Source organism: Gossypium raimondii, chromosome 2 (assembly GCF_025698545.1).
Source record: "Gossypium raimondii isolate GPD5lz chromosome 2, ASM2569854v1, whole genome shotgun sequence".
NCBI lineage: Eukaryota > Viridiplantae > Streptophyta > Magnoliopsida > Malvales > Malvaceae > Gossypium > Gossypium raimondii.
In genome coordinates, this window is record NC_068566.1 from 11,283,108 (window position 1) to 11,308,446 (window position 25,339).

At 32.0% G+C, this 25,339-nt stretch overlaps 1 protein-coding gene and 1 non-coding gene across 2 annotated transcripts; both read right to left on the reverse strand.

Annotated features, from left to right (window-relative positions):
- Positions 1–4,422: 4,422 nt before the first annotated feature.
- On the reverse strand, positions 4,423–4,529 carry LOC128039301 (small nucleolar RNA R71). Its single transcript, XR_008193805.1, has one exon. It is a non-coding gene; the product is annotated as a small nucleolar RNA R71 (small nucleolar RNA).
- Positions 4,530–23,256: 18,727 nt separating this feature from the next.
- On the reverse strand, positions 23,257–25,043 carry LOC105788026 (uncharacterized). Its single transcript, XM_012614705.2, has 3 exons — positions 24,667–25,043; positions 24,346–24,496; positions 23,257–24,277 (listed from the first exon to the last, which is right to left on the reverse strand). Exons 1-3 carry the CDS (start codon positions 24,949–24,951, stop codon positions 23,763–23,765), a joined length of 951 nt encoding a protein of 316 aa, XP_012470159.1. The 5' UTR covers positions 24,952–25,043; the 3' UTR covers positions 23,257–23,762.
- Between the last annotated feature and the right edge of the window lie 296 nt (positions 25,044–25,339).

Consider the following 25,339-nt stretch of genomic DNA (forward strand, 5'->3'; position numbering starts at 1 on the left):
GCAGGACATGGCGTTAGCATCGAGATGAGAGGTCCCAGTAAGACCATGTCAGGACATGGCATGGGCATCGATATGAGAACATCCATGTAAGACCATGTCAGGACATGGCTTTGGCATGTTATTATCAGAAGAGACCCGAGTATCCTTATTATTCCAATGTAGCTCAACGGGCTTGTAAACGAATTATGTTCATGAAAGTTCAGTTTAAAGCATAAATGGCAAGCTCAGGTAAGTTGTAAGACTTAAGAACTTATTATACTATCAATTGATGTTCAACGATGCAGCAAGGATTGAGTAAGTTATGCACACAAGTATTCTAAGTAAACAAGTACGAGAACTAGTATGAGATTAACTAAAGAGTAAACTAGAGATATAGACATTGAGTTTAATTATTTAAGTTAAATATTGTTATTTATTTGCTAGTAAACTTACTAAGCTTTATGCTTACTTCTTTTATTTCTCTTTCTCTTATAGTATTGCAAAGCTACTTCAAGGATCCTAAAGAAGTCGGAGATCGTCCACACTATCAACCACAACTGCTCGGTATTTTATATCGAAACACGTTTGAGTTATGGCATGTATAGGGATTTAGTTATTTTGTATGTTTGTGATTATGATTTTGCTAAAGAATGGTGTGTAAGTATTTGATGATGTATGGTTATTAAAATGGTTAAGTATGAAGGTATTTGTTGTTATAAGAGTCTAGGTGATAAATTATGTATGGAAATCATGAAAGGATGAAATTTTGCAAAGAAACAAAATTCAGGCAGCAACAGTGACGTGACTTTGAAAAATCACCCAAGATAGTATAAAATGAATTAGAGGGTAAATGATATATGGAATTAAATCTTGTTGAGTCTATTTTCATGGAAAAATAACGGTGTAGCGAAAGGAATTTTATATTTTAAGATAGGTGAATTTTCGTGAGACAGGGTCAGAACAGTTTTTGGTGTCCCCTGTTTTGAGTTTAGAAAATAATTAAAAATTGTACAAAAATGGTTATGAGTTATAGTTTATATGTATAGATTTCTCATTGAGTCTATTTTCTGTATAAACAAGTAAGAACTTCATATGAAAATCCTACAGTGAGAAAACTTATTTTTAGTGACTAGAGGTCAGGGCAGTCAGGTGGTGAAACAGGGGAGACTTTAACTAATAAACTGTACTAATTGGCTGAACCAAAAATTTTAAAAATTTTATGGTGAGTATATATATGAGTCTAGTTTTAGGGAAAATTTATGGAATTAAATTTTGAGTTCTGTAGCTCGAGTTATAATTAATTTAGTAACTGCTGCGCGATTGGACAGATTTGCTGTAAATAGTGAAATGAATTTTCAAACCTAGTTTGTATGCTCCGAATTGGTAAGATAAGCTAAGTAATGCCTCGTGCTCGATACCGGAAACGGTCTCGGGTAAGGGGTGTTACAGGACTAACCCATTCACTATCGGAGATGGTGTAAACCATTCCAGCATCTAACCATTTTATTATTTCTTTTTTCACTACCTCCTTCATTGTCGGGTCAAGTCGCCTTTGTGTATCGACTACTGGTTTCTTTTATTCCTTTAACTGTATCTTATGTTGGCATAATGTTGGGCTTATCCCTTTAATGTCAGCAATCATTCATCCAATTTTCTTTTTGTATTTTTTTTAAAACGTCCAACAATGCACTTTCTCAGTTTACCGATGGATGAGCGACTATAACTATAGGATAGGTGTTGTGCTCACCCAGATTCCTGTATTTCAAGTGTGTAGGAAGTGGTTTCAATTCTAGAGTGGGTGGTTTGGTTATTGATGGAATCATCTTATTAGGTGAATCATCCAATGGACCCAACATTTCTTTACAGTGTTTCCACCAGTCTAATCGATAGACATAGCCTAGATCATTTCCCACAAGGTCCTCAACAAGATCATTTTCCATCGTATCTTCCTTATTTGATGCACTACTCTCATTGTCACCAAACTGTTCTCTTTCTCTGTTTGAACCATCTTTAGTCAGCTCCTGTTCCATATACTTACTAATACCTACTGTTCTTTCAACTGCTTCTTAGGTCTCTGTTTGGTTTTTTTTTTGATTACCACTACTTCATTTTTCTATTTTAGGTTCTCATTTCTTTCCTAAATACGATCATTCCCACTCAATTTTTAAAAGAGAACGACCATCTTATGGGTTTTTTTAGTCTAGATGTTACCCCGTACAATAATGTCAAGTTGCTCTTTACTGTAGTGGTCCAGACCTCCATAAAAGTGTTGTAATTGTATTGTTATATCACTACTGCGCCAAGTATTGTTCGTAGAATTATTTTAAATTTGTCCCATGCTTGACCTAATGTTTCTATTGGATCTTGCTCAAAATTAAATGGTTCATCGAAGGTATGGAAAATTGCGATCACCGGTAAAGTTCTGCACAAGAATAGCTGCACAATTCTTCCCAGGATGTGATAGTCTCTTGTAGTAAATTTTTTAACTAGGCTTTGTGATAAGTTGTAAAAGTAACATATTTTAATCTCATTCTTAATGCATTTTTGGATGATTAATGATGTAAATTAGTGAAAATGATGCTCCTAATCCTTTAAATTCATGTTTCTATGCTTAGAAGAGCATTTGGGAGCAAAAGGAACAAAAAATGAGCCAAAATCAGATGAATAGAGCTATTTTCAGGATCCACACGAGCTGGCTACACGCCTATGTGATCCACTCGGGTTGGCCACATGCCCATGTGCCAGCCCGTGTCAATATCACTCCCTATTTCCAAAACACGCAGAAAAACCCAATTTTTATGCTTTCTGAGCATTCTAAAGTCTATAAATATCAATTAGAAGACAATCTAAGGGGGAACGGAGGGAAGAATGTAGAAATCACTCGAATAACACCATCGGAGCCAACTCAGAAGTAGATCTCCTTCAAGATTGAAGATCTCCTTTTAACTTCTTTCAAAGTTTTATTGAATTTCTTTATGTCTTCTGGTTTTTCTGACTTTGAGATGATTTTATTTCATATTATGAACTAAATTCCCTAGATACCTAGGGAAGATGAAACGTATGACGAATCTTATTATTTGATTTCTGATTAACATGAAATATACTTTATTCTTGTTCTCAATTATGTATGCTTATTTCGTGTTTTAATATTTTTGGGATATTTATTCATGTTTAATATGCTTATTTCAGTGGAGCAAAAGTCATTGTTTAAGAGTAGATCTAGCATAATTGAGTGGAGTTGCATGCAATCCTAGAAATAGGACGACATAAACTAATAGGGGAATCCATAGGTCGAGTTAATGCGACGATAGGGGTTTTAATTAGAAAGAGATTTCAATTAATCAACCTAGAGTCAGTTGTTCTTACTCTTGAAAGAGATATTAACATAATTTAGAGATCTCTACAGATCAAGACACAAGTGAATAAATCATTTAATTTAGATTCAAAATAATAGGTGAAGTCTAGGTGGATTCTTTCCTGGGTATTGTCTTTCTCATTGGTTGTCTTCGGTTATTTTTCCCATTTCATTCTCTATTGTGTTCGTAGTTAATTTAGATTAGTTAAATTAGATTAAAAACAATCACTTCAATTTATCAACTAAATAATAGAAAAATGGTAATTACTAGTACTTTTAGTCCTCGTGGATACGATATTCCCTACTCACCATAGCTATTCTATTTTTCGATAGGTGTATTGACTTTGTCGTATTTAGTGACCATCAAGTTTTAGGTGCCATTTTCGGGGACTAAAATATTAGGAACACTTGATTTTTATTAATTTAGCCATTTATTTTTATTGCATTTTATTTCTGTTTTTAGTTTAATTTTTGTTTTCTAATTTTTCTTTTATTTGCTTCTGGCAGGTTCCTTTAGTTTATGACTAGAAGAAACCCATCGGGACCACTATTATTTGACAGTGAAATTGAAAGTACAGCTTGTAGACATCATAGAGAAGCAAGGAAGAGTCGACAGAGCATAGTAAACGAGCAAGATGACGTTATTATTATCACTGAGGAGATGGGTGATAATCAGGATAATCAGCTGCCTCCTGTAGTTGTTGCAAATCCAGATCCTGCTTCTCAACTATGTACGATTATGCCAAGCCCACTATAATTGGGGCTGAATCGAGTATCGTGAGACTCACCATTTCTACGAATAATTTTGAACTAAAGCCGAACACTATTCAAATGGTACAACAATTTGTTCAGTTCGATGGTTTTCAAGATGAGATCCAAATACTCATTTGGCTAATTTTTTGGAAGTTTGTGAAACTTTCAAGGTAAATGGCTTTTCTGATGACGCCATCCGCCTACAGTTGTTTCCCTTCTTGTTGAGGAACAAGGCTAAGTAGTGGTTGAATTCTTTACCACGAGATTCTATCACTACATGGGATCAAATGACCGAAAAATGCTTATTGAAGTACTTCCCACTGGCTAAGATGGCCAAGTTGAGGAATGATATCTCTTCCTTCATTCAAATCGACTTAGAAACCTTATATGATGCATGAGAGAGGTATAAGGATTTATTGAGAATGTGCCCTCACCATGGGTTACCTTTATGGCTACAAGTTCAAACCTTTTACAATGGTTTAAATCCCTCAACTATACAGTTAATTGATGCAGCAGCTGATGGCACTGAATAATTATCAATGGCAAGTCATGAGGACAAAGCCGATGAAAGCAGCCGGTGTTTTTAACTTGGATGTGATCACCATGTTATTGAATCAAGAATAACTTTTAAATAAAAAAATTGATGGTTTATATGGTTTTACACAGGTACATACGGTGATGCAGTACGATATGAATGGAGGAGGAATGAATAATCCAGAATGTTTACCCTACGTTCTTAGCACAGAAAATGAACAAATCAACTATATGGGTAATAATTCTAGACCTCAGAATAATCCTTATAGTAATACCTATAACATAGGTTAGAGGAACCATCCCAGTTTCTCTTGGGGTTGTCAAGGAAACCAAAGACCACAACCCCCTCCAGGCTTTCAACAACCTTACCAATAAGAGAAAAAGTCGAACCTTGAGGAGATGTTGAAGAAGTTTATTTTGGTGTCAAAAACCCGCTTCCAAAACACTGAAACAATGTTTAAAAATCAACAAGCGTCGATTCAAGGGCTCGAGAACCAAATTTGTCAACTTGCAAAGTTGATTTCAAAATGATCACAAGGTAGCTTGCCTAGCAACACCGAAACTACCCAAGAAAGCAGCTTCATGCAATTACTGTTCATGAAAAAGAAGGGTTAGTTGAATCTGAATCAGAACCAAGGCAAGAAATTGTGGTAAGTAATGGTAAGGTCGAGGTATGCCAAAATGAACAAAAACCAGTTAGTAAAGATTATAAACCTCGAGTGCCATATCCTAAGGAAACAAAGAAAGACCACACAAACGAACAATTTGGTAAATTTCTTAAACTTTTGAAAAAGTTACGTACTAACTTACCGTTTATTGAAGCTCTTTCGCAGATGCCCAATTCCGTTAAATTTTTAAAGGAGCTTTTGGAAAACAAACGGAAGTTCGATGATTCATCGTATGTGGAGCTAAATGCAATATGCTCAGCCATTTTGCAAAATAAACTACCCAAAAAATTGAAAGATTCAGGGCATTTACTATTTCTTGTTTAATTGGTAGTTTGAATGTTAATAATGCTTTGGCTAATTTAGGGGCTAGTATTATTGCCATGCCTTATAAAATGTTTAAACAATTAGGTCGTGGGAAACCCAAACAAACTAAGATGAGTATTCAATTAGCAGATAGAACCATTAGATTTCCTAGGGGTATTATTGAAGACTTACTTGTAAAAATTGATAAATTCATATTCCTAGTTGTTTTTGTTGTTTTAGACATGGATGAGGATAGTGACGTACCTTTGATTCTAGGTCGGCCCTTTTTAGCAACTGCCAAAACTATTATTGATGTTGGTACAGGTGAATTAATACTTCGTGTAGGTGATGACACGATTACACTCTAAGCTCGTGATTTATTAAGACATCTAGTGATTAAGATGATCATATGAGTTCTGTTAATATGAGTAACCTTGTGGCTCAAAATTCTTTGCAGGAAACCCCTCAGAAAAATGTGATGGAGCCATGTTCCAATCCATGCGACAAAAATAGAATGACTCATAAAGAACGAATGCTACAGATCGATAAACAAGATGAATGATGGACACATGTCAAGGAGAAACCGAGAATACACTATGCAGAATCAAAGCGACCCCATGACGAGCATGTAGATGGAACAAACCAAATTGAAGTAAACAGATCCACGTATTGCCACTTCAGAGCTTAATGCAAACGGAGCAACTCTTTTTACGGTACTGAATGTCTTCCTATATGGTACAGTCGAGGTAATTCATTCTGAATTTGACACTTTTAAGGTAAATAGTACTAGACTCAAACCTTATTTTGATAATAGAATTACTAGCGAGAAAGAGGAGTTTCAACTCCGTAAACCACCGCGACCGTGCGAATTTGAGGCAAGTCGAGCTCAGACTCCAAATAAGTGCTTCTCGAGAGGTAACTCGAGTGTTAACACTACTAATTTTTTGAATTTTATTTCATGATATTTTTAAAATTAATTAAATTAAAAAAAGGGTTTTTGACCCACATGGCCTGGACACATGGGCATGTCCTAGGCCGTGTGCACAAAAAGGGGTTCGATAGTGAGTTACATGGCCTTGTGACCCACACGGCCTGGACACATGGGCGTGCCCCTGGTCGTGTGGAGGTTGGGACTTAATTTTTTCAAAAATAGACAGAGACACAGACTAAAATAGTCACACGGATGTGTGGACCACACGCCTGGACACACGGGCGAGTCCTGTAAAACCTGGAGCTAATTTTTTCATTTTAAAATCAAGTTAGAGAGTTACACGGCTAAGGCACATGATCGTGTGCGAGACGCGACCGAGCTACACGGGCGTAGGAGAAGTGAAGGAGGTGGCACACGACATGTGACACGGCCATTCCTTCCCTCTTCCTCACCCCTTCGAGACACCCCCTCCACATGGCCTGGGCACATGGGCATGTCCGAGGCTGTGTGAAGACTGGGTTGGTATTTTAAACACATATGGGCTGGGGAAAGCCACATGGGAGTGTGACACGGTTGTGTGTCTCAACACGGGCTTTTACACGACTGTGTCACCCTTAAAAATCCCTAGCCCCAATTTTTCTTTTTTTCTAAGTTTGTTTTCTTCCTCCCCAAGTTCCTTCAACAAACCCTAGCCCCCACTCCCTCCAACTGCCCCTTTCCGACTGCCGTTCCTTCCCTCTTCCTCACCCCTTCGAGACACCCCTTCCCTTGGCCTCTCTCTTCTCCTCTCCCTCGCCCTTCCCTCGATGCAGCCACTTTCCGTCACCCCCGTCGTACAGCACATCCCCACCCAAACCCTCCTCCCTTGGCCTTCCTCTTCCCACCTCGACCCCTACACCCTCTTCGACCCAGCCTCATAGCCCCTACACCTATCTCTCGCATTCCCTTCTCTTTTCCTTCACATAAAAATACATATATAATGATTATTATTTAGTTCTATGTTAATTGAGCTTGAATAGTTAAATTTATATTTTGAGAAGAAGCTGATGTTATTCTTGAATAGTTTTTGATTGATGTAATTGTTTTTAATTCAACATTTGTTTATTTTTTCTAATTTGGTAATTTATCAATTCGATCTCGATTTTCACCATCTTTTTCAGCCTTTCTCCATACATTTAACCTAAGCCCCATTACAACATCTTAAAGACCTTTTGATTTGTGTATCATCTTATTTTATAGTGGTGGAGATTTGATTTTCATGCAAGCCTATGGTAATGACTTTTCATGTTTGACTATTAAGTGCTTATTCTTGAACCTTAAACACTTTGAGTGATTTGAGTGAATCTTTAGTGAGGATGTCGATTCTTGTCGATTTTGAATTAAAGGTAATTACTTAGATAAGAGGAAATACCTATGTTTTCATGCTTTAAAAATGTTCGACTTGGATTGTTTAAATATTTAGTGCTCTTTTAGTTGAATTATCAATGTACGATTATTTGTAAATTATGGTGAAACATCATTGATGAGAATTATGAGTTGAGAAAGATTAATTTTAATTGTGAGTGGAGGATTTTGCTTGAGGACAAGCAAACGCTTAAATGTGGGGATATTTGATAAGCTGTAAAAGTAACATATTTTAATCTCATTCTTAATGCATTTTTGGATGATTAATGATGTAAAATAGTGAATATAATGCTCCTAATCCTTTAAATTCATGTTTCTATGCTTAGGAGAGCATTTGGGAGTGAAAGGAGCGAAAAATGAGCCAAAATCGGATGAATAAAGCTGTTTCCAGGATCCACACGACCTGGGCATTTCCATATGGGCTGGCCACATGCCTGTGGCCAACCCCATGTGCCAGCCCATGTCGATATCACTCCTTGTTTCCTAAACACACAAAAAAACCCAATTTTTAGGCTTTTTTGAGCATTCTAAAGTCTATAAATATCAATTAAAAGATTATCTAAGGGGGAACGGTGAGAAGATTGAAGAAATCACTAGAAGAGCACCATCGGAGCCAACTCAGAAGTGGATCTCCTTCAAGATTAAAGATCTCCTTTTAACTTCTTTCGAAGTTTTATTGAATTTCTTTATGTCTTGTGGTTTTTCTGACTTTGAGATGTTTTTATTCCATATTATAAACTAATTTCCCTAGATACCTAGGGAAGATGAAACCTATGATGAATCTTATTATTTGATTTCTGATAAATACTTGATTCTTGTTCTCAATTATGTATGCTTATTTCTTGTTTTAATATTTTTGGGATATTTATTCATGTTTAATGTGCTTATTTCAGTGGAGCAAAATTCCCTGTTTAATAGTAGATCTAGCATAATTGAGTGGAGTTGATGTAATCCTAGACATAGGATGACATAAATCTACTGGATTAAAGTCAAATCTAATAGGGGAATCCATAGATCGAGTTAATCCGATGATAGGGGTTTTAATTAGAAAGGGATTTCAATTAATCAACCTAGAGTTAGTTGTTCTTACTCTCGAAAGAGATATTAACATAATCTAGGGATTTTTATGGATCAAGAGACAAGTGAATAAATTGTTTAATTTAGATTCAAAATAATAGGTGAAGTCTAGGTGGATTCTTTCCTTGGTATTGTCTTTCTCATTGGCTGTCTTCGGTTATTTTTCCCATTTCATTCTCTTTTGTGTTCGTAGTTAAATTAGATTAGTTAAATTAGATTAAAAACAATCAGTTCAATTTATCGGCTAAATAATAGAAAAATGGTAATTACTAGTACTTGTAGTCCTCGTGGATACGATATTCCCTACTCACCATTGCTATACTATTGATCGATAGGCGCGCTTGCCTTTTTCGTAATTATAGTTAGTTTAGTGACCATCACTTTGGCATTGCCTTTGAGTGCAAAGGGGATTAGCAATAGTTTAATCACTTTATTTGAAACCCTATCATACGTAACCATACTGCATAGATATTCAAATCGTCTAAAACATTTCACTGGATCTAGTACTTCACTACTATAAAAATTGAAGGTTAATTAAGACCCATGTTAATAGAACCGAGTTAATCTCAGTCTAGGGGTTGCTAATGACATGTATTGTAATGCCAGGTTTAAGCCAGCTCATGTCGAAGGGTGTGTGTCCAAAGAGGGCTGTCATCCTACATTCAAGCGAAACTTTAGTCAATTAGTAAGTAATAACAATATGAGAAAAAAATAAAAAGAAGATAATGCCGCATCTGTAACTTTTTGTTGGATCTGGTGCCCTAAGTGTAGTATTTCGTCAATATATATTTTTAATTTTTTTGAACCGATTAATTAATAAAACAAATTCATTGATTACATTAATATACTTTGTATAATCATTCTCACATGGTTTTTGCATGCAAAGCAAAATGGAAACAAATGTTGCTTATTGCTTGTCTAAATGTTTAACTAATACTAAGCGATATTACGTGGTCGGATCGTAATATTGAAATACAACTTGTATAGTAGATGAACCTAAATATGTCCTTAGTCTAATTGAAAATGAGCAAATTGATTGAAACACTAATATGTTATTTATCAAGTCCAATTAGAGAGATGTTTTATCTTGGGCATCGAAGCGGATGACTCCTAGAAGATAGAAACATAGATGTGACTGACTGGACTGATAGTACATCGGACAAGATCCAAGCAGAATAGATCCTGAACCCGTTTAAGGATTTATTCACTTGTGATGTTCATAGTGTGGCATACCTAAATCCTGAGTGGATAGTAGACTATGTATGCGTGACTCGTACACTTTGATGTAAGTAAAAGTATGAGTTCAAATAGATAAAGAACCAAAAGATGGTGCGTTGGGTGTACGACTTCTGTAGTATGTAGCGTCATTAACAACAGTGGAATTCATAGCCCAAAACATGGGTAAATGATATTCTCTCATTGGTATTACATGGTTGATGAAAAGTAAATATGGGCACGGGTCGTCCGTCTTTGTGATGGATGACTTGATCACTATTTGATAGTGATTGAATTTTCATGAAGGAAGATGTAATGGTTACCATGAGATAAAATATGTTCATATTGGCAAAACGAATATTATGCCAAATAGATCAATGATATCCTATGAGGGTAACACACTTATGGCAATGTCATTAGGCGAGCACTAAGTTGTTGCTTTCGTAATGGTATATTGTTGGGGAGAGCTTAGTCACGATTCTATAGTGGAATGACTTCGTGATTAAATGAGTTTATAAGTAATAGGTGAAAAGCCAAAACTTGATTATAAATTATTTGAGCCTCAACTACATATGTCCAATTGGTCCTTTCGTTAGCTCGTTGAAACCAGAAATGAATTGCGTGTTTGAATAGAAATGAACGAAATGAATATAAAAGAGAAATAAGAAAGATTCGAGAATGATTATGATTTTCTCTGAAATGAAGAAATGAATCATTTGGAAATGAATGTAGGTTTCCCAAAAAGAAAATGAAAAATGAAAATGGAAATTTGCAATCTATGATTACTTAAAATTTGATGGAAGAATGAGTTTATATTTTTGGACTATTTTGAAGCCCGAAAATGAAAATAAACAATTCGGTCATAGTGAACATTTTCAGTTGTGACATATTGAACGAATTTTCTCAAAATTTTATCGGGGGTAAAATCGTCAAAATTTTACTAAGGTAAAATTGAGATGATAAAATTATTTAATATGTAAATATTAAAGTTTATTTTGGGAAATAAAAAAACTAAATCTAGTTAGATCATATTTTAGAGTACTAGGTCAAAAAAGCTCAAGAAGTACTCGTAATTAGACCCGATGTGAGAGAGGCCCAAAACCCTTCATGTAATGAGGTAGAATGACAAAACCTTAGTATCATTAACTAGGTTTGTCGACCCTATATCCTAGATAAACTAGGATATTATTTTTCTAGTTGAAATAAACTTCGACAACTCTAAAAGGGTTCTACCTTCTCTTCCTATAAATAGATGGCACTAGTAGAGCTATTTACACAACTTTTGAGAGATTTTTATTCTACCGAAAAATAGAAAGAATTTATTTTCAATTTTTAAATAAAATTTTCCAGAATAACAATTTTATCGATTTCTATTAAAGAAGAGAGAATTTTTGCTTTCACCCCCAAAAGTAAACTTTTTCTAGTTCTGTGTTTTGGTTTAATTGGTTCAATCTCACACTTGAAGCAGTTCGTGGAATGAGAATAGTAGAGAAGATCGTTTGGTTGAAAGCCAGAAAACATCAAGGACCCACTTATTAGAAAACACAGGCATGTATTCGGTTAAGGTTTATTACTATAAATATCACAAACTGGGTCGATTTTCAAAATTTTAATTTTCCACTGTATAAGAAAATCGTTTTCAAACCAGGTTTTTTTTTCCAACACTTTCGGTTTCCCTACTTAGCTTATTAGCATGCAAAATTAACAATTTAATCTAATGCTGAAACCTCCCCGGCAGCAATTTGCAATGTGCAATTAGCATGCAAATATATTTAATTATATTTCTAATTTCGGCATTAGTTTCCTCGAAATTAGCGTGTGTTGGGGCTTGCAAATTTGCAATTAAATATATTTAATTATGCACGGTATTTGCAAATATATAGGTCAAATAGTAATATAGTAAGTGTTACAACGAAATACAGGGAAGTATTTCGAGGATCGTACCCAAGAGAGACTTGCCAAAACTAAGTTGAAAATTAACACACTACTTGTTCTAAATAATACTTACGTACTAATTATATTACGACAATGCATATAATAAAAAGATAGTTTATAAATGATCATAGGAGTAAACACCAAAATAAAATATCTGAATTTCAACCAAATTAAGCAGATAGAAGATTAACTTGCATCCGTGTTCATGATTAACTTCATATTCAGGTTTTTAATAAATCAACTAATGATTAATCTAGTTAATACCGTTCGGCCTACAACTAAATTAATTGATCGATCTAAAAAACTTATCTTTTGACCTGATAGCTTAAATTGGGATAAATTAAGTTGGTTATAAGTAGACTGTTCTTTCAGCCTCATCTACCTAAGTTACTTCCCAGGGTTGTCAATCCAAGGGTTTAATTTCACTTAACCTATGCCAACTAATTTGTGGTAAACCCTAAACCCTTAATCATTCCCATTTCGCTCTTCAATCTTCCGAGGGTTCTTATTCATGTCCATACTAGAAAACATAAAGAAAAGGAAATGCAAAGATAAAATAAAACTAAATGTGGTTATGTCTAGGTTTTAACCTCATAATGTCTATTTATGAGAAAAAGAAAAAGCATAATAGAGAACATACAAAACCACCCTTAATTAAAGAAAGCAACATTTTCTAGATTTCTTGGCAGATTTTCGCATCAAACTTCTAAGCCATTTTTAGGCATCTTCTTGACGTTTTTTGGGATAAGTCTTGAAACAAATTCAGTTAGACCTTTCAATTTTGATAATGAGCTTAATTGAAATATCTTTATTATTTATTTTAATTAACTTTGGACATGAATTTTATCTAATTTGACACTTAATCGATCAATTTCTATGTAGGTATAATTATTGCCCAATGTGTCGGGAAAAAACAAATATACAGATTGTACGAAAGATTTGACAAGAGTACTCAAATCGATGCATAAGACAAAAATTTTGGATTATTTTATTATTATTTTATTAAAATTTGTATTTTTAAGTTTGTCTTTTTTTAGGATTTATTAATTAAGGTTATTAATATAGGCGTCAATAGTACAAGGGTTGGCATTAACAGCCACCTTTCTTTCATTTTAGGGTTTCTTTTATTTATTATCATATATATATATATATATATATATATACATTAAGATAGTAGAATTAAAGGAGGCACATAGCAGCCAACAACTCTTGTTACTTTTTATTTTCAATAATGAAATTCACCTTTTGAATTATATTCTTTTCTTTGGTTGTTCAATTTATGAATTAGTTTGATCTAGTTTTAGGCTGAATTTTTACTCAATTTTTGGAGTCGTGAGACTCGAAACTATATTTAAAATCTTCTATTTCAATATTCTTTATTTCTTTGGTTTAGAAGATAGATTTAATTATCTCAAAATATAGTAATAGCAACAGTTAAAAAGGATGTGTTGATTCAGTGTTGTGCGGTGTATAGTTGGAAGAATCGATATGATCTGTAATTATTGTATTCGTTCTACTGAACAAAAAATTGGTGTGACTAATTGAGTGAGTGGCTAGATTTGACAAGGGAAGTAATCATCGGATTTAAACAACCTGCGCAATTGAAGGAGAAAATTCATTGTCTAGGATCAATTCGGAGTTGGAGCCTAAATCGTGCCTGAAGCTAAAACGTTGCCTTATCGATTTATTTAATCATATTTTTTTCTTTTTATTTTACTACAACTTCAACTTTTATTTTTTTAGTTAGATTAAATCCTCATTTTTATTTTCACAAAAAAAGCCCCATTTTATTTTTCGCACAAGTTCACACACGTTGTAGGCTGTTGTGCCTACCATGCCTCTTGGTAAAAAAGAATGATAATTTTAGATATTTAGTCCCTGTGGAACCCTACTCTTTATACTCAAATTTATATTTTGTTTAGGTGTAGGAATTTATTTTTGACGGATTTGACACCCATCAAATTTTAGCACCGTTGCTAGGGACCGGCACTAACTAATTTTGTGTTTTCTTTTTTACCAGGTCTGGTCTGGATGTACCAACTGCTTGAGCACGATCTAGAAGTAAAGAAGTCTGCTTGTGAAAAAAAAGGAGAAAAATTAAAGAAATGATAAACGATCAAATATGTTCTGCTATGGGTATGAATTATCAATCGTTTGAGTTTATGCATGATTACCCAACGAGAATACAAAAGGTAAATATATCTTCCATGGAAAATAAACTTAGTTATATTTCTAATATTGTTCATTGTATTGGCGCAAGAAATACAATGTTGTCGTATGTGGCATATGTGTTGCACCCAACCATGCGACAGATGCGTGTCCTGTCTAGGAGGACGATTATCCAAGACAATTCAGTAGTGTTCAAAGTTCTCATGGACCACCTCAAGGACGATATGACTCATTCTCTAAGACATAAAATTGTGGGTGGAGAGATCACTCTGATCTAGGCTATGGAATGAGACCCCAATTCGATCCATATTATCGATCTTGTGCACCAATTCAACAACCACAATATTTAGATATGTCTTTAGAAGAACTTGTCAATTCCTCAGCTGTTGACACTCTTGAATTCCATCAGGAAAAAAGGAAAATATGATGAAATTAGATAGCCTCATGAGTTAGCTCGCCATAAAAACTAATCAAAAATAAACTTTAAACTCCTTTTTCTCCAATTATTCATTTAAATTCATTATAAATAAAATATAAGTCTAAATAATATAACTAAAAACTTAAATAGAGAAAAAAATATCACAAGTAAATTAAAATTTAGTCACAGATATCGGAAATCTGGGAGAGTCTCAGAGTTAAGCAAGAAAAAGTATGTTGACATATGTTTGTTTGGTTTCCCTTGCATATATCGAAACATTCCCTTATTGTTTGGATGGCTATCTTGAATCGTCTTTGAACTAGGGATAGATTGGATTTGTAGAGGCATGGGATTAATGCCACTTGTAGTTTTTGTACTTGCATGAAGGGGTGTAGAAATAATTTATTCTTTGGCAAGTTGGGAAAAGTGTATTAAGAGTTTATAAGATCAGTAGGAGAGTTAGGTCCAGGGACTAAGACAATATATTTTTTATAAAAGAAAAGTTTTTACAATGATGGTGAAAAGAAAAAGAAAGATTTCTAAATTATTCTTTCGATGCCCTCTTTAGGCTTCTTCCTTTTTTTTATTTATAAGTGAATTCTAAAATTCTATTTAATTTTTTTTTGAATCCCGCACAGTTTTCTGATAAGGATCCTGTCTCTTCATGAACATGGTTGCTTCCACATTGCATTGTCTTGTCACATCATTGATTTGATGGTTGTCTCTTCATGAACATGGTTGCTTCCACGTTGCATTGTCTTGTCATGTCATTGAACCACATTGCGATTTTTTTTGCATCTGGATGCCCTCTTTTTCAAGTTGTTTTTATGATTACTATCTTTCCACGTGGCTGCCTATTTTGGCTTTATCCTTCTTGAATATTATCTAGATTCATTTCTTCTATGCCATCTAGATGTAATGAATATATTGAAAGTCTTGGTGATGAATTCCAAGTCTCCCACGTACTTTTGATTTTTTCTATAATATGAGATGGAAAGTCTTCAATCTCCATTTCAGCTATATTTTTTAATAGTCGCATAGATTCTTCATCTCTATCATTTTGGATGTTTCCAGTTTCATATGCCAATATTCATTTTCCATCAGTCCAGAGTTCATAAATTTCTTGCTGAAGTAAATATTGGGCTTTTGTCATGAAATCTATCCCTGTTTGGGTTTTATAATAACTGGGATCTTTGTAACACTTGTCAATGTTTTTTGTCAAGCGTTCTTTGTCTTCTTTGGCTGCTGATAATTTGGGGCTTCCAATCATTCTTTGAATAGTCCAAATTTGATATGGCTGATAAAATTTTTCTTTTTCAGCAATACCAATAAGGCTGCTTATTTCAATATGAAAATAATAATAAAAGTCATCATTATTTATTGTATTTAATAATATAGACTTAATAGATGCAGGAAAATATTTTAAGAGATGAAAAGGAAAATTTTGAACTACTATTTCTTTAATAAAACCCCATTAAATACTGCTTATATCAAATGGTTCATGATCTAGTCTAAATTTTATAATAGGAAATTTTTCATCTAAATCATTAATAAAAATATAAGCTTGTAGAAAATATTCGAAAAAGTTTTTGAAATAGAGCTTGTTGTTTGCAAATAGCTCCATTTATTTTTGTAAAATTTCTCTTGGTAAAATTTGTCTAGCTTTATTATATAAACATAGTCTAAACATTTTATTCATAATAGGACTATTTTTCCTTTATTAATAAAATCTGAAATATATCAAGAAGATTGTTTATCTCCTTAATATCTATATATTCTATTTCAATCTCATCCCAATCTCTATATAAAATAGATTTTAATAATAAATCATTAGCTTCATTTTCTTTAGTTGTTTTTTAACTAAAAGTTGTGAAACTTAGTAAGAGCTCTTCTGAAATTGGCTCTTTGTTAAAAAAATATGGGTTTTCCATATTTTATTAATAAAATTATATAATTCTAGTGATAAGCCTGGATTGTAAAAATCTTTTATTTCCTGAATTTGTTGTTGTTTTAACAAATTTTCTGCTCCCTTTATCATTTTAGCATAACTGGCTTGGAATGTTGAATTTGGATCTTGGGACCAAGGTAATTGACTTACTATTTTTGGTGTTAATGATAAATGAATTCCAATTGGTTGTCTCACCGTTGGATATGACACATAATATCCTTGATTAGGATAAAAGGGTGCTTGTACAGGTATAGTCACAAATCCTTGATTAGAATTTGTTGTTTTCCCTTTGTTGGGTCTTTTATGGACAGTTGTCCATTCACCAACTTTTTCTAGAGGTTTTTTTACCTCTATCCATAAGGTCTACTAAGATAATCGGCAATAATATTATCAGTTCCTTTTACATATAAAACTTCGAAATTAAAAGAACATAATTCAACATACTATCTAATTCTCCTAGGTACAGTTTCAAAACTTTTATTAGTAAGGAATTGTTTAACTGCCTGATTATCAGTTTTTATTATAAATTTTTCAGGTGCTAAATATATAATAAAATTTTTTATTCCCTTTTTATTGCTAATAATTCTTTTCATATATAATATAATTAATTTTTTTTGTTTAAATTTTTGAACTATATCCACATATTAGTTCTTCATCATTTATTGTTTTAGTGTTAATATACATCCCCAATAATTTTGTGAGGCATCTGTTTCCAAAATTAATTTATCACATTAGTTAGGTAAATAAACTTTTGGACTATGATTTATTTGATTTTAGGTTTTGTATAATTTATGAGTCTTTTTAGACCGGAGAAAGGGTTTATCTTTTTTAATTTTCATATAACTTACCTATTTTTCAGATAATTAATAATTCCTAAAAATTGTTGAAGTTACTTTTTATCTTCAATATTTTCAGGAAATTTGTTTTTATTTTTACTATAATATGATCTTGTAATTTAAGACCATCTGCAAATAATTTCAATCCTAAAATTCTATTTCTGTTTTTTCTAGCTCTATTTTCTTAGGGCTTAATATGATTCCATGTTTTATGAATTCTTAAGAAATAATATTTAAATGTTTTCTATGTTTTTCTAATGTATCTAAAAATATCAAAATATCATCAATATAGACTATACAAAATTTTTTATATTTATTGAATATAGAATCCATCCATCTTTGGAAGATTTGCGGTGCATTACATAATCCAAATGCCATTACTTTCCATTGATAATGTCCGTTAGGAGCACTAAAAGCTATTAAAGGTTTAGATTTTTCAGTTTGCATTATTTGCCAAAATCCCAATTTACAATCAAATTTACTAAAATATTTTGCTTGTTTAGCTTGATTAATTAAAACATTCTTTATTCGAATAAAATATCCATCAAAAATAATATTTTGATTTAATCTTTAATAATTAATAACCATTCTAGCTTTTCCTCTTTTTATTTCAAAGATGGTTTCTTACCATAAAAGTTGGACTAGAATGTGGACTATTAGTTTTTCTATTAATATTTTTCTAATAATTCATTAATTTGTATATCAAATTCATCTATATCTTGTTTAGTATAGATCATTGGTTTAACTCTAATAATTTTATTGGGATTTTCCAATTTAATTTCACAATATCTAGGGCTATTTTGCCATAATTTTAATGGTTCTTCACTAAAATTATCTTTTAAAATTTTGAACAACCAATGATTTGCTTCTAGTTGTTTAATCTGTTCTTTTATTGGTGGTGTAAAATTTTATCACACACAAATTTATGATTTTCTACTAATGGTATTTTTATAGAAGATTTTCTATAGATAACATAATTAAATTTTATCAATAGAAAATGGTAAATATTGATATATAAAATTATTTCCTAATAATATATCTTCATGCATTGCAGAAAACATAAAATTTTGGTATCACAAATCTTACATTATTTATGTATCTACTAATGGTATTTTTATAGAAGATTTTCTATAGACATAATTAAATTTTATCAATAGAAAATGGTAAATATTGATATATAAAATTATTTCCTAATAATATATCTTCATGCATTGCGGAAAACATAAAATTTTGGTATCACAAATCTTACATTATTTATGTATAGTGCTATATTTCTAGCTTTATGGTTTCATTACCGTCTATTCCTATTGTTTTTATTGGATGTTTCATGGGTTACCATTTTCTATAGGAAAGACATTTTTCTACAACTACTAGTTGTAGCTCACAGTATCTAATAAAGCATGCAAAGAATATGTTTTATATTCTTTAAATTGAAATGTAATTTCAATATATGTGTAATATTTCTGGATTGGAAATTTGAAAATGTAATTACATCATTTGTTCCAATTTTCATTTGTTGAATAATTGTTGAAGTTTGTATTTCTTCCATTCTAGTGTTTGAGAATTTCTACTTGGTTCGTAGGAAAAATAGGAATATGAACTGTTTTCATTCCTATTGGTGTAGAACTTGTACTTATATTATCCTCTTCTTCCTCTATTCGAGTATTTGAGGGTAAAATTAAGTTCTCATTTAAATGTGTTATAGCAATATTTTGAAATATAATCTATTTCCGAAGACATGTATTCTATAGTACTTACAGGTTTAGAAGTACTTGTATTACTTATTTTTCTATCATCCAATCTTTTGGTATTGATAGATCTTTTAAATGTAATAATTTTGGTTGTATTTCGATAGTAAATTTATTAGGTTCAAAGAGCTCAATAATTTTATTATTAATCTCTTTTATTTCTACTTCTGCTGTATTTGTATATTCATTAATAGAAGTCCAACTTATTGCTAGATCTTCGCTAAATCATTAATTTCAAATTTTTGTCCAATTCTTAGACATAAACACTCTTCTATTAGAGGATCTATAATAGATATAAAGTAATTTGGTTTAACTTTAAATCCTAATACACTGTATGTAAGTTTGATTGAATTCCTCCAATAAGTGCTTTTATTGGATTTTAAATCTTTTATCTAACAAAGCTGCTATTATAGGTATATCATGACCTTTTCTAAATAAAGCTCTAATAGTTATCATTATTATTCCTAAATGTATATATCTAACTTGAGGATATTTCTTTTAATCCTCTTAATTTTATCTTTAGTAAATAATGGGATTTCATTAATCCTCCTCTAGTATCTTTTGCTCTTGTATTACCACTTATTTTTCTATATGTCTTTGACTCCATATTTTGAATTTAGATATTTTATATATTTCTTCTTTAGAAATATGATTTTTATTTATTTTTCTATCATTTCATAGAAAAGTCTTTTCTTCTCCAATTAAATTTCCTAGTTTTATATCTTGCTGTTCATTTTAAGAAATTCTTCTAATTGATTGTTAGAACTACTTTCTATATTAAACATTAATATATATTCTTTTCATCTATATCGATTCTGTTTCTAATATTAATTGATATAATATTTCTTGAGATTTATTTCCTCTTCGAACATATTTCTAAGTCTTGTTCTTCAAGTGTTTTAATCATTTTCTTTGCATTAATTTTTCCTTTATTAGGACAATTTGGTGCTATGTGACCTTCTTCATCACATATAAAACATTTACAAATTTGTTTTTAGGTTTTTAGAAGTTTTTCTACTAACAAATCTTTTCTTCTTATTATAACTAGTATATTTTTATCTAACTAGTATCTTTTCTTCTTTTATAATTGTTAGGACGTATTGGTTTACATCCAAATTCCCATTCATTTTCTAAAATTTTTGTACAATATTTAGTACTTAATTTATGCTTAACTTTGTTTGGAAGCTTTATTTTGTAAACAATGTAAAGTTATTCTTTCTTTTGCAAAATTTATCCTATTTCCTATAGAGTCTATATTTTACGATGGTACACCACTATTTTACTATGTCTTTCTAAATAAGAAGCATATTTTTTTATACATATCTCATCCCATTGTGGTGGCAATTTATGAAAATGTTAGTTTTTCCAAAATTCTATATTTTCATTTTTAGTTTTGATATTCATGAAGAAATTTTTACAAAATTCTTCCAAATATCTAATATCACATAATTTATTTTTGACAAGATATAACTAGATATATTATCTTGATCCTTTTTTTTATCAAAACAACCACAAAATTCTATTTTTAGAATAAAAGTTAATCCCTTTAAAAGATCTTTGGGAGTTCCTATCTGGTTGATTAACGCCATTTTTGTTCTTTTCCTTTATCAGATTCTTTTTATTTTGTTAGAAATTGTAGAACATCTCCTTGAAATGTTCCAACAAAATAATTTAAAAATTATTCTTTTGACCACATATTGTTGTTGTTTACAACAATAGTCATCGATTGTGCCCAGTCATCTATGGTTTTCATAGTCCGATATAGGAATATTAGTTAAGTCTAAATATATTCCTCATTGAGCAACATTTCTTTTATTTAAATCATCTATTCTATGTGGAACTAGTTGAGTAGACGATTCCTCTGGATTTTCGTGTTTTATTTCATTTGTAGCTATATTTTCTATTTTATTATAAAAAATTCTAGTTGTATTTTCAACTTTTCAAAATTTTTATTAAAAGATCTCAAATAATCATCATTTTGAAGATCGACTCTATTTTTCTTTTTCAATAAAGATCTGCTTTGATCAATATCCATTTGTTCTAGTATTTCTATATTTTCATCTTCATCATTTGAAGTATTTTCTTCATCGATTTATAACTAGTAACTTTTAAGTCTTCTAGTTTTATAGAATTATCGAGTTACTAAAACTACTACCGTCTGTAGTATCATAGTTTAACATATAATGATAGTTAGATAAGGTAAATAAATCTTTATGTTTTTCATAAAATTGTTCTATTAGTTTTAAATATTAACTCTTTCATTTTTATCTGAACTTTTAGTAAATTTATATTTCCAATGTTCTATAAGTTGTTTATAGGATTGAAAATCATATTCTTGTTGATGAGTATATTTTCTTTTTCATGTTTTTTTATATTTTTATTTGTAGAAGATGATTCTTACGAAGAAGATGATTCTTCCAAGAAGTTTCTTCTTCTTCTTGAGACAAAGTTAATATTATATTACTATTTCCATAATATAAAGGTCCTAAGTCTTCCTCTTGTTCTATATTTTTGCTAATAATAACTTGTTCTAATTTATTATTAACATTAGATAATATTTCTTTAGATTCGTTATTCAAATCTAATTTTGTAACCTCTCCCAAATTATTTACTTGTTGTTCTATTTTACTTACTTTGTTATATAATTTATGAAAATATATAGAAGTAATATCTATTAAACTATTAAAACCTTTACTCAGAGATAAAATATTATTTTCATTTTTAGAGTCAATATGCATAGCATGATTGTAAATTTTATCTTTATATAAACAATTTGTTTCTTCCATGAATTTATCTTTGGTACCTAAAACCTTCTGTTATCTTTTTATGTCTTTACTCTCAAAGGCCTAAAGTCTCGTGCAAACATAAACAGGCAATAGAAAGACAGAATAACAAGTGGTTTTAAGATAAATAACCATGAAATAAACTGAGGGTCTGTTTGATTGAAGGAATTGATTTTTCGGAAAATCATTTCCAACTTTTCCAACGTTTGATTGGCGGAAAATATTTTCCATTTGGAAAATGAACTCCAAAACAAGGGAAAATGGGTTACATTTTAGGGAAAATGTCTTACCCTTTCAATTTCCGTAAGACATTTTCCGTGCTCTCCTCTTTATCGCCTCATTCATTCCCTCCTTCATTTCCGGTAGAAAATTACTTCTATTTATCGATTTTCCAGTAACTTGTTTTTTTAATTATTCAATACTTGTTTTTTTTAACACAATTACAAATAATTTATTTGATATTAATTTTTTTTCAATTTATAACGATTAATATTGTGGCTTAATAATTGAGTATTATTATAAATAAATCATTACAATATATGTAAAAATAATTTAAAATATAAAATTTATTAATATATATCAATATATGTAAAACAATTTTTCAAAAATATTTCAGAAATCGCCAAACAAGAAAATATTTTACAGATTCAATCAAACACCGTAAAATATTTTCCAAGAAATCATTTTACAGAAAAGTAAAACATTTTCCCGAAATCATTTTACGGAAAATATTTTACTGGCAATCAAACAGACCCTGAATTGTAAATAAAAGATAAAAACTTAGAATGAATACTACGCTATTATTTCTCCAAGTATCGTTACACCGGGCCTCTGATACCAATTGCACTTAAAAGGGGTGAATCCTTAATTACTCTTAATACTAAAAGTTACTTGGAATGCATACATATACATAGCATAGGGAGATAACGAAACAATAGACATTTTAACAGACTTTAATCAACAGTAGCAGTAAGTTTAAAGAAGGTCAAGGAAGTTGTAAAGATTAAGTTTTCAAGGAGAAGTATTAATCGACTTGATTTGTAAAATGGGGAATTAATGAAATGTGATCTGTGATTGAATTGTAGTAGCAGTTTCTGCTTCTTGGATTACAAAATTTCAGAGAGATTGATTTTAATAGTGAAACGAGCGTGTCATTCATGCAAAAAGAGAAGTCGTCACCGTCCAGAATTATACACAAAGGAAAACAAATTATTATCCACTCATTACTTGAAATACATACTTCAAATAAAAAATACAGAAACCATTGGAAAAACTAAACATGTTCCTAATTATGTTTGATTCTTAAAATCACTCAAATTTCATATTCTACTCTCAAAGCTGTAATTGTTTCAATGTATCAAATTCAGATCTTTTTCAACTTCGATCATTTCAATTCGGGTTTGAATCACAAGTCTAGCTTTCATATATTAAGGACCGAACCAGCATGTATGGCTTTCAATCACTGACTGCAACTTAAAACTTGGCCAAGTAAAAGAATGCTTGGTCGGCTGCCTCCTTTCTTTGCCAGCATTTACTCTCGACATTTCTTCTAAACAGCTAGAATATACTTCATTTATATTGTAGACATAGTTACAACCTAACTTACAAAATGACAGATCTATGCCATTGCACTCTACCTTAACAAACCAACTGCAACATTTCATAGTAGGCTACAACAGTGACATTTAAAACAAAAGCGCCATTGTTCAAGACCAGATTCCTTTGAACAGTGGAGTAGTAGATGCAGTGTCCCCAAAAGTCCTCACCAAATCTGAACAAGAAGGATCTGCTTCCCCTTCAGTCCCCAGTTCCAACCCCAGTTCTTTATCAATATCATCGGATGCCGATATGAGTAGAAACTCACATCCTTCGTAGTTCAAAAAGTCGGGTGGATCAGCCGGATGGTATCGGGTTTTCCCCAACTGGCCTTGCAGGTGAGCAGGGAAGGCTGCCTTTCGTTTGTTTCCAACTCCCCTAAACTGGGAATTGCTAGCTTGTGATGGGTTCTTGATTTGTATCAAAAAGGAGCCTTCTGGCTCGATGTTAAGTGATTCTTGGGGTTCATTCTCTTCTTTTGGTGGTGGGAATTCAAGTTTATATATCAAATGAGTGTGCATCTTGTTCTTACTTGAATTGTGCCTCACAATACGGTAAACACCTTCTCCCACTGCTCTTGCAGGAGGTTGATATCGGTAACCTCTTGATGATGTATCATATTCCTCTGCAACACATCAAGTTTCAACCTTGTGCAAATCTAGATATTGACAGTATATTAAGCAAAAACCATACCTCCTTTTAAAGCATCTTTTACATCTTCTACCTTTGTGGTCACTAATTCAACAAAACCCCAGAAAGTTTGGGACTTCTTGCCTGGATCTGGAAGTCTCTTTCTGCCCATAACTATGAACCTTAACAATGGCTCCTCCTCGATATTTACTTCCTAGAAAGTTATGAAAAGGTTTTCGAGTAAACAAGCTATAAAATAAGCTGAATAAACAAGTGCAAAAAGAGAGTTTTGCATCGTCGTTTCGACTTGATTGACTCCAAATTAGTTAGTAAATTGTGGTAAAAGTGACTACTATCGGGTATTGGAATCTTAATATATCTCACCTGGCTCCCCTGTCCACCTTCAGTTTTATTCATGGAGGAGCCAGTTTGAGGTTGATCACTTGATCTTGATTTGGCACCTTCCTTGCCAGAGTGGGGATCTTGCTTCTCTTCAACACCTCTCTCACCGGACTCTGGGCGCAATACAATGTACAAGCGCTGCACATCATCAACACTGTGAACTTCCTCCTTGTTTACTTTAGGCCTATAGAAGAAGAATATTTCCCCCCTTTCCTGAATCTCAAGTTGGGGGTCATCTCTGGTCTTGTGTTCTTGGCCTTGTCCCATCTTAGCAGAATGTATGGAGTCGGTCACCAGTTACCAACACTACTTCTTTCGTGTTCTCTACTAATTCACTTAGAACTAGAAATCCAATTAAAAAACAACCTTTCCCAATTAGGTTCAATTCCCAGAAACTTCCCACTCAGCCACGTTTCATTGGGACATGACACAACATCCATGATCCATGCACCACTACTCTCTAGGCTGCCACGTTTCCTCCCCTATACTAAAGCTATCGGTGCCCATGGAATATTACAAATCCAGTCCTCCAAATCATTTGTCTACTAGTTGTGCTAATTATTTATTTTCTAATTAAATTATACAATAAAAATTTAAAGCTTATAATATAAAGTTTTGTAATTTTCTTATATTTCGAATTTAATTTTCATATTTT

What these genes read in the sequence shown, in the direction of transcription:
- LOC105788026 (XM_012614705.2), bottom strand. Translation starts at nt 24,951, where the DNA reads ATGGGACAAGGCCAAGAACACAAGACCAGAGATGACCCCCAACTTGAG. An exon ending in AAGGTGGACAGGGGAGCCAG is followed by an intron (nt 24,497 to 24,666) that starts GTGAGATATATT and finishes ATAACTTTCTAG; the next exon opens with GAAGTAAATATCGAGGAGGA. An exon ending in AAAAGATGCTTTAAAAGGAG is followed by an intron (nt 24,278 to 24,345) that starts GTATGGTTTTTG and finishes GATGTGTTGCAG; the next exon opens with AGGAATATGATACATCATCA.